At 44.0% G+C, this 10,480-nt stretch overlaps 1 protein-coding gene across 2 annotated transcripts; it reads left to right on the plus strand.

Annotated features, from left to right (window-relative positions):
• The first annotated feature begins 344 nt into the window (after window positions 1-344).
• nfil3-5 (nuclear factor, interleukin 3 regulated, member 5) lies at window positions 345-9,635 on the plus strand. Of its 2 annotated transcripts, none has more exons than XM_004538899.6 (2): window positions 345-711; window positions 5,657-9,635. In XM_004538899.6, the coding sequence occupies exon 2, from the start codon at window positions 6,210-6,212 to the stop codon at window positions 8,043-8,045; it is 1,836 nt and encodes a 611-aa protein (XP_004538956.1). In that variant the 5' UTR covers window positions 345-711; window positions 5,657-6,209; the 3' UTR covers window positions 8,046-9,635. The 2 variants fall into 2 exon arrangements, with proteins under 2 accessions (XP_004538956.1, XP_076741296.1); XM_076885181.1 differs by lacking the exon at window positions 345-711 and adding an exon at window positions 1,619-2,357.
• Window positions 9,636-10,480: the final 845 nt, after the last annotated feature.

A 10,480-nucleotide genomic window follows, 5' to 3' on the forward strand; every position in this document is an offset into this window, starting at 1 on the left:
GAGTGGTAAACAAACATCAGTTATTATTATGATTTTTATGAAACTTTTGTTTCCCAGTATGTGTAATACGCTTCATCCTATATATTGTCAGTTAACAATGAGTGTGTTTTCCTCCCTCTTCTTTCGTTTCCTTGGTGTCATTCGTTTATTTATACGGGTGTTTCTGATGATTAACAGGTCGTGCTGTTGTTGGGCCATGGCGTCTGTTTAAAGGCATTCGTGGCCTCGTTAGAAAATCTTGTAAATGAGATGACATTACAACGTGGAGTAAGGAAGAACCCGGAGATTAAGGGGCGGGCAGGAGAACAAAAAGAGAGGGGCTAATAACACACACAGAGAGGGGGGTGAGAGAGAGAGAGAGTCTCGCGCGGAGAGACAGTGGACAGAAACGTGACTAGGCAGCCTAAGAGCTGTTATGCAACTGCTGACCTACTAACACATATTTCTAGAAAGGGAACCGGAGAAACTGGAGCAAAGTGTCCTGCAGCGCACAACACACGGGCAGTCCGAGCCAAAAGACAGAAAGGACATCCAGCCGACCCACTGACTCAACGACAGCTGACCCGAGCAGCGACAGGAAAAGGAGAAGAAAGTTTTTTTTTCTCAGTCGGGAGGTTTCTTCTAAAGGGACACGGGAAGGAGGAAACGGGAGCGAGACAGCTTTTGTGTCGGGGAAGCCTGAATGTTTTCGTCCCTCTCCTGCGTGGAAAGGTAGGTTATAACTGAGCGGCTGGCTGCCGTGTGCTGTTTCTATCTGCCTATTTGCATGTTTTTTTTAATCATTCTGTGCGGGTAGATACGTCTCTGGGTGTGTGTGAGTGTGTTTTGAGGCGAGGACGTGATGCTCATGGCCGGTTATTGTTCACATGGCGACTCTCGGCTGCGCCGGCAGATCCCGCGTCCCTCCGTGACTTTCAGCCGTATGCGGCTCTTTTTGTGTCACGTAAAACACGCAGCTCACCGGGCAAGTGTGATACTTCAGTTGGCGTTTTGTTGCCTTTTTTGTTTCTTTGATGCTTTTACGAAACACCGAGTCCGCTTGGTAAAAACGTGGTTGGCCGTATCGCCGCACACTATGAGGTCAATGTCAAAGCGATGTAATTTCCTCTCATGGTGGTGTTTTCCAGGGAGCACGGGGCTGCTGCTGCTCGTCTCGGACTGTGCTGTGCGGTCAATACACCTTATTAGCTCCTGCACGTGGCATATTGGCATGATATTTTTATGTAGGTCATTGGATCAGTTCAGTTACCCAGATATTGGCAGCCCAGCTAATGCAAAGGCTGGGATTAACGCATGGCTGTTTTGAGGTTATGAATTAATTTGAAGGTCTATCACAGACATCTGTGGGAATCTCATGTCAGAGTAAATGATAAAAGGGAAAAAAAATCATATTTTTTAAACGAGTTTTGGACAAATGGTTTGCAGATAGGGTGTGTGTAAACATATGTTAGGGCTTTTTCTCCGTTGAGAAAGATTACTTGGTTGGGTTTTGGGGATTTATTAAATAAATGGTCACATGCAAAGGGGGAAATGTCTGATTTCTATTCAAAGTGGGCCACTGGGCGATTTTTTTTTTTTTTTTTTTTTACTCATAAGGTGCGTTAAGTAAAGCACAGAGCTTTGCTTTGAGGGAGTTGGAGGCTATGACATAACCAGCACACAGCAGGGAAAAGCAATAAATAGCAGCTCCCTCCTGGGACAGAGACGCTTTGTAATTGATTCTCGTTCCCACCCTGCACTTTTCCCCTGTCATTTATATCTACATTAACAACAAAATTCTTGTATCTAAAGAAGGCATTTAGCCAGAAAAGCTGCTATCAGTGATGTAACCCAGCTACTCAGTGTCTGCGAGCTATTTTTAACTTGCTTAGTCTTTTTTCTTTTTTCTCCACCACAAAGGAAGCACCGAGCAGAAAAAGCAGAAGGCTGAACCAGATATAACACTGTTTTCTTTTATTTTTGTGTCTCAAACAAGATTCCAGTGAGGGCTTAGGGAGACCGTTTGTAAAGTTAGAATAACAAGTGAGCATTCAGGATGTGATGCAATGTGTGGAAACCCCTGTCTGGCAAAAGCAGGCACAGTTTTGGTTAGTCCACCTACTGCCAGCTGGTCTGGTTTCAGAGCCACTGCTCTCTGTCCCGACCAGCTTTCTGAATATAGGTCAGACTTGTATCTGGGTGAGGAGACATGAGGTTTAACAGGGCAAGCGGTGGACTACTTTGGCTGCTCTGTCTGTTGCTCTGAGGAATACAGGAACACAGATGGCAGAAGACTTATCTAAGTTCAGCTATTTCCATGGTTTTGGCAACTTTTATTTTTTTACTTTGCAAATCTGCACCACACTTATCTGGTGAATGTAAGTAACAAAAACTTTTGACACATACTTTAATGCAAATCAGATTTGACTAAAAAGAAAAAAGGCTCTTGAAAGGCTATTAAAATGCATATGAATAAAGAATTTTCACAGATAAGTGAATTGAGAATAATTTGTTGTCTTTAGCCCACAGTTCAAAGTTTCATTTAGTCACTTGTTACTTTGGGTACTTGCTAAATGACACGTAGTCGTATATATGTCCCCGTAGCTGACCTGGAATGTCTGGATTCCCGTCTCTTAGTTTTGTTTAACACAAAGCCGCAGGGCAAAATGGTTCCTAGCTGGGGCCCCTCCACGTGTGTGGTGTTGGATCATTTAAAAGATGGGGGAGAGGAAGAGGACGGCATGTGTTTTACTCACGCTTGCCTCAGAGGGGTCAGAGGTGAAGCATTCTTCCTGGAGCGGCAAGTGTCTGGGAACTACTTCAAAGTTGTGTCTCAGTGAAAAACACGGAAACAATCCGTACAGTAGCTGGAGTGAATAATTCTTCTTAATGGGGAAATTAGCTTCTGCAGAAAAAGCCAGTTAGATTATACCACGCTGAGTATCCCTTTATTTTCTAGCATTAGTCTTGGGTAAGAGAGATTGGAAGACATTCAGAGACTTTAACCTGTAGCTCCTGCTTCTGTGTATTACGCATGTATTACACAAGCTTTTCTCTGTAGCAAGAGAAATTCAGAGCACGTACACTACGAGCAACAACAGCAGCCCCTCCCCTTGCAGTCCTAAGAGAGAACCTGTTATATGTGAATTTGGCTGCAGAGATGGGTGTGTGCTCTGACGTCAGTGCTGTATCGCTCATTATCAATTTTGCTGCCGATTCTTATTGTTGTGTGCAGCAAAAGGCGTAGCAACGTTTCTGGAGCGGACAGGAATTAATGTTGCGTGAAAATCACCGAGGCTTTCGTAATATGATTTTTAGGCACATGACGTATTCAAGTGGGTCTCTTTTTTTTTTTTGCTCCCGCTGCAGATTCTGTAAAATTCCTCTCATGTCCCCCCCCCCCCTCCTTTAGAAAAAAAAAAAAGAAATCTCTCTCTGCTTCTGCGTCTCACTCCCTCACCTTTCTGTTGCTCTATTTTTAGAGTGCACTCTAATACTCTCTTTCCCTCTCCTGCCCTCCCTTCGTTGCAGTCCCACTGACCTATTTTATGGCGCACCGTCAAAGACAGGAGGAGTGTTTACCGCTTAGCGTCGTTTCTAGGTCACTGGGACAACATAGACGTATGTGAGCTTCCTTCCCACCCTCCTTTGTCTCGCACCACCCTCGCACCACCACCTCACACACACACACACACTCTTCCTGCATGTCTTTACAAAGATTTTTCAGGATTGGAAAGGGGTGGGTGGGGAGGGGTCATCCTACGTGTTTCCACATCTGTTGCTATTCGTATTCAAAGCGCTTATGGTCCAGTGGGGCTTTACACAAGTTTTTTGAGAAGAAGCAGCCAACAAGACAAAGCCAACTCAATTATAAGACCAGCCTGCAGCATATCTACAATAGACCTTGCCCCTGAGTTACAACATAACACATGATTAAATAAATGGTTAGTTATTCAGGGCAGCTTTCAAGCTGTTCCAAGGTCACAATGTGGGTTTTTTTTTTTTTTAAAGTGAGATTATGTAACAGGGTGACTGACTCGCAGTGAAGAAGAAGAAATGCAGTCACCGGTCGGGAGAAGAGATCACTAGATTAGATAGTTATGCAGCACTGTCTTGTCGGTACAAAATGAGTGGTTTGTTATAGGAAAACAAAAAAACACAATAGCAGAGGTAGATATGAACTTGTCTTGTTCGTGAGAGCTTTTGTTCTCCTCTCATTGACTTCGGTCCATCGTTTACATAACAGGAACAGTCTGTTTCTTTTGGTTTTTGTCTCATTTAAGGCTTCACTGCACTGAAAGAGCACAAGGCGAATATCGAAGCAAAACCGGATCTGCTTTCTGTTTTGTTTTTTAAATTCTGTGCTACGTCTTATTTTTACTAACAGAAGGACTCAAATAGGACGGGCAGCGATAATAAATCTGTAAATCTACATAATAAAAACGTAATCAGTAGAATTGCAGTAATCAAGTCACAAAGCAGAGAATATTCAGCGGGGATTCCTGCGCTCCTAATGATAGAAGAAGGTCATGTTTGTGCGCTGTTTAATTCCGTTATTGCAAATGAAAAGCGACACCAGAGCCATTGTTGCCCACAGGCACAGTGACCTAGATTATTGCATTTGCTCAGTGTGTGTGCGTGTGTGTCGTAAAAAGGATGTTTTTATGTTTGTAAAGGACTTCAGGGCCCTGTGTAATGACGTGTTCTTAATTAATGCATATCATCTGTGTAATCCAATGGAGTGAGTGAGGCAAAGAAAAATAAGGGCAGATCTAGTTATTACATAACACACCACGACTGTCAACATCCGCCTGCGCTGTGTTTGCCATTGTTTTTAACTTTGCAAGACAGGTCGGGTGGGCAAGGCTTCCTGTTGATAAGATGTTGACACCGCACAAGGAAGTTCAGCGGCTTGTGGTGTTGAGTAAATTCAGTCAGTGAGATGAACTACCAGAGAAGCTGTGGCAAAAGACAAACCCCTTTTTGCCCTCTTCCCCATATTTTAGAAAATGAAATCTATAAGTAGAAACCATAAATGCACAGTTTGTGTTGTCATTTTACAACTACGGTAAAGCCGAATCAGTGTGCAGATCACATTTGTATCCTTCCCCCTCTAGCTTTTTATCTGTCAGTCTCTGCAGAGCTGGCAGCAGGTCAGCCTGCCTCGGCTCTAGTTATGTGATGGAGCTCCGTCTTACACAAGAGCTCTGCAGCAAGAGCACATACACATGTTTATTCCCAGACTCAGCCCTGTGTGTGTGTGTGTGTGTGTGTGTGTGTGTGTGTGTGTGTGTGTGTGTGTGTGTGTGTGTGTGTGTGTGTGTGTGTGTGTGTGTGTGTGTGTGTGTGTGTGTGTGTGGCTACCCAGACTCTGCAACCAGCTTCATTTTCTTTCTGAAGTCAGTCAAACACAGACAAGACAGAAAAACACTGTCTAAACCCTCGGGGGTTATGTCATAGTTTTTTCTGTGCTGGCTGAATTGAACTGAATAGACGGTGTATTGATCTCAACCCTTAGACCAAAAGCACCCAGAGTAAAGCTTTGTACTACAGTTAATACATATAACCTGAACTGACTTGCATGTAAATACATGTCACAATGAACTGGAGTAATTTTACAGCTAATCTAACTCCCTCTCTGCTTCTGTTCCCCTCCCTTCCTCTGTCACTGTTTCAGTAACCCATTTAGTGGTCGACTAACGGCGGCGTTGAAGCTGGATCCTTAAAGAACCCAAAAGTAGACAGACTGACCTACATCCCATGTAAGACACCGAAAGAAGCGGGTCTGACAGACATCACAGCTCTGCTGAAGATCGAGGAAGACACTGATAAACTCAAAGTCACCCCAAACGAACCTCCAGAGACTACTTTGAACTACTTGCCAAGACAGCTGGAAAACCGTTTGCACAAAATACAGTTTCTTGTTTTAGTTTTCTTGCTCAGAACACTACTTCAATGTCTGAGGTTTTTGTGGAGTTCCACCTCTTTTTAATCTTCCTGGCTAATTTAGACACTTGAACATTTTGATATTATAATTTAAGTAACAGAAATCAATGAGGCTTTCGTTTCGAGGAGCACAAATACCTCATCCAGAAGTTTTCGCTGAACCTGCGACATAGGTCAGACGTCTTAGTAACAAAGCAGAAGGCTCATATAGTTTTACATTTTTTCCCTACTCCCCCTTTGCCCTTTGCTAGAGTGATACTCTAGCACCCTGCGGGGAAGAAAACATGGAAAGTCTCAGTATACACCTCCCATCCACCAGCAATAACAATGACGAGGAGGGTGACAGTTTTTCCCCGTACAATGGGAGCCTGCCATCCCCTTCTCCCGAAGGATCGGCACGCATTAGCCGCCAGTCTAAAGGTAGCAAGCCTACCGTCACCTCCCGTCGCAAGAGAGAGTTCATTTCTGATGAGAAGAAAGATGCTTGCTATTGGGAAAAACGGAGAAAGAACAACGAAGCAGCCAAGCGCTCAAGAGAAAAGCGTCGCCTCAATGACATGGTGTTGGAAAACCGAGTGATGGCACTGAATGAGGAGAATGTTCGTCTCAAGACGGAGCTCCTTCAGCTCAAGTTGCGCTTTGGCCTCATCAGCACAGCCTCCTACATGGAGAAAAGTCAGCAAATCTCCAACAGCGCCGCTGATGGAAACACTGGCGGCAATGGGAGCAGCACCAACGGCACCCCGAATGGTAACGCATACCTTTCGAGCAGCGGCTACTCCAGCGCATCCCAGGTGATGCTGAATTCAGACTCGTCAGAAGCTGAACAGTCGAGTCTCGGCGAGCGCCACTCCACGCTCCCCAAATATTCCCCCCGTGGCTCCGTGTCTGACATGTCTGACAGCTCTTCCAGCCCTGAACCCATGAGCTACAACATAAAGAAGGAGCCCACAAGCATGGAGATGGCTGGTCTGGAAAACAACATGATTCCCAGTGGGATCACTAATGGGATCCCCAATGGAATGCAGAATGGGGCTTACCATGGCAGCCACAGTGCTCTGGTTTCTCCTCACCAGCAAAGCCCCCCATTGGCTGAAAATGTCATGGACTTCCAGCATCATCATCAACAGCAACAGCAGCAGTGCCACATGGAGATCTCCAACCCCGCTCCTCAGGCCACCTCAGCTCAAAGGAGCGTCATTTTGTATCGCTCCAGCAGTGGCTGTTATCCCATGGAGAGCCAGAGGTCTGAGGAGCAGCAGTCCCAGCAGAGCAGAGCTCCTCAACATTGTCAGGACATGCTGACTTCCAAGTTCTCCGACTGCTCGATGACCATCACAGAGGTCGCTGAGAAGCTGGAGAGAACGAAGACCTTGGACTCTCCACAGTATGAGTACACCAACGGTCACTCTGAGTCAATAGAGGAACTGCAGCAAAGGTATAATCAGCAGCATGACAACCACAGTCTTCAGCACACTAAAAACCACCAGAACCCCTTCGCCCCTGATCTGATCCACAACAACGAGGAGCGGAGGTCCTCCTTCATACAGCACAATGGTTACCTCAACACACTGGATGAAGAGCCCCCGGTGCTCACCTATGAGGGAGGTCCCCAAGCTGATGGTTTCTATCAGGAGAACTCCTCTGCTAAAGACACTTGTTCAAGTGACGGAGACCCTCGTAGCTCTGATAAGGAGGGCTCCACAGATGATGAATCCCCCTCCTCATCCTCCTCAGATATCAGCAGCTACCACCAGAAGATTGAGGGAATTGGTGGTTTGTACGGTGAGTGCCAAGCCGAGGTCAAAGGCACTGCCCTTCCCCACAAGCTCCGCCTCAAGTACAGAGCTCTGTCCAATGGGGCATCGAGAGCACAGGTGGAGGGACTGGTCAGGACCTCGATGTCCCCTTCTCCCACTTTGCCTCAGCATCCTTACCTAGCTCTGTCCAGCAACCCTCACAGTGGCAATGGCAACGGGGAGAGCAAAGATGCTGAGAATGAGCCAGAGTATGTGGAAGACATCAAGTGTCAGGTGAATGAGAGGCCAGAGGCTAAAAATGAGGGAGGTAAAAGGGGATCCAGCGGTGGGAGCGGTGGGCGCAATAAGAGGCGAGATTAAGGACAAATAGGAGCAGCTGTCGTCTGCGGTGGACAGACAAAAAAGAACTGTCACTCACATTGGCACCTTGCGAGGTATAAAAGAAGCCAGTGATCAGTGTGAGATGTAGTTAGGATGTGATTTCACCACCAAGTTTCACTGTGTCACCTGTACCCCTTCCTGTACTCTCTCCTACCTCCCGCCTATCCCTCCAGGTAGATTAACGAGGGATGTGACAGAATGAAACTCTTCAGAGCTGGAGTTTGGGATATTTCCCTCATGGAAAATTCAAACATTATTCAATTATTCATTATTGTAAACTGCCTTAGTGGCTGGCCAGTGTTTATTGTGGCATTATGGGAACATTCCTTTAACCAAAGACACACATCCTTCCTTTAACATCTCCCCTTTTGGCAAAGAGTTACATTCTTCCTCCCTCTCGTCCCTCTTCTTCCTCTCCATTCTCTGAACGATCTGCACACAAGTCCTCTTCACTATTGAAGCACTTAGATTGTATATTACTGTGACATATAAATTTGCATATATGGAATATATATTTTAAGAAGAAAACTGTGGCAAAAACAATAAAAATTAAAGCATTGGGATGTGGAAGTCGTAGACTTTAAAGCGATCAGCTTGTTTGTTGTTTCGAGACACCTTGTACAGTCCTTTTTTGTTTAAAAAAAAAAACAAAACGCCTCAAAGTTTCTCTTTTACTAAAAGTATGAGCCACAACTTGTAAAAAAAAAATAAAAAAAATCAAATAAGTGAGGTACCCTTCTTTTTTTAAAAGTTTGAGTTCAGATCGGGGTCCTTATTTAGAGGATCTGACCTCTTTGACACTCAAAGTTGTCAAAACAAGCGAAGGCCAGTTACTCGCATATCAGTCCAGGCTATGCAGTCACACTTTCCTGTTGGCAAGCACAAGGTGAACCTTGTTTGCCGGCCATCCAACAGAAATCAATACGTCTTCATTTCAAGACAAAAATCGTCTGTCCAGTAAATGAAATGGCTCTCCAGTCACAACCAGCAAAGCTGCTCTCTCTCTTCATAAGGTGCCTCTTTATTGTGTTGTTCCTTGTCCCCATGTTGGCAGCGTCTTAACGATCCCGCTCACCTCCGCACTGAGTTTTAGCAACTGTAGCTGCAGTAGATCATAAAGTATGTACAAGTTTAACTGTTTCACTTCCTGGTGCCTGCCTCTGGCCACTATGTATAAATGTAAAGTTGTCTATCTCTTGTATACTGCTGTCATTATTTTATTATTGTTTTATTAATATTATTTTCTGTTGTATTCGGTTATTCTTTTCGCTGTTATGTGTATTTTTCTGTCATTCACTTGTGTCATTTTTGCTCTAAACTCTTTCTGGTTGTGCTGTGTATTTATTCATGCTACCCTTTGCCCCAGTTACCGTTTGTACTCTGTGTTATTGTATAACCTTTGCTGAAAAGCTTTTTCAGAAGAGAAAAAAAAATGAATAAAGCTTGGCCAGAAGTGATTATGTAATGCTATACTTCACGTGGATATGCAAATGGTTAGAAAAAAACACTCATTTTCGATTGTGAAAGATTCAAAATGGGGGGAAAAAAAATAAAATGTTGTTGAATTTATATACGTCTCTTTTGGATTTTTTTGGAGTTCTTATGAAATTTGACAGGAAATTATCCAGACAAGGAGAAATCCAACTAGCTGATTCACAGCACTCAGATGGTCACTTCCCAGTCTGCCAGCTCGGTGTGGAACCACTTCAACACGTCATCACTTCATACTGTCGACTGGCAAACATTTACTGACTGTGGCACATCAGTACAGCAGGGCATCTGTTGGCTAACCCAGATCTCTGTCTGAATATTCATGTGATATATTTATACTGACAGGTACAAACTAAACATGACTGCGATGGAAACCAAAAATATCACCTTTCAAAGTCACACCTGCTCCCAGAGAGTATTTTATTCAGCAGATCAAATATAACAATATAACAATAAAATCAAACTTATTGCTTTAATTAATTTCATTTAAAGACCTGTTAGGAAATAAAGCTGACAAGGAATACAGTGTCAGTGCAATTACAGTTTGTATGCAACAACTAATAGGAGGTAACATTTAACCAAAACTAGGCAATAGTCTTGAAGAGATTTAGTAAAGCTATACCTAGAAATATCTTATGTTCTGCAACCTCAGTTCATTTTAAGCTTTTTAGCTCAGTGGTTTTGGTTTTAGGGACTAAATGTTTGAGGTTTTTGCCCATTTATTGGTCCCATTTACATGGAGGTTGCTGTTTTTACGTCATGTGTGCCACAGGAAAGACGAAACTTGCAAGTAGCTTTTGAGCACTATGGAGCATTTAGCGGCACTTTTGCCAAGAATTTACCACAAAAACAATCCTAAAAAGAGAATTGCAGGTAATATTGCAAAGAACACAGGTCAAATTGATGATGCTATTGTATATGTA

The sequence above is a fragment of the Maylandia zebra genome, linkage group LG6 (assembly GCF_041146795.1).
Source record: "Maylandia zebra isolate NMK-2024a linkage group LG6, Mzebra_GT3a, whole genome shotgun sequence".
Classification (NCBI taxonomy): domain Eukaryota; kingdom Metazoa; phylum Chordata; class Actinopteri; order Cichliformes; family Cichlidae; genus Maylandia; species Maylandia zebra.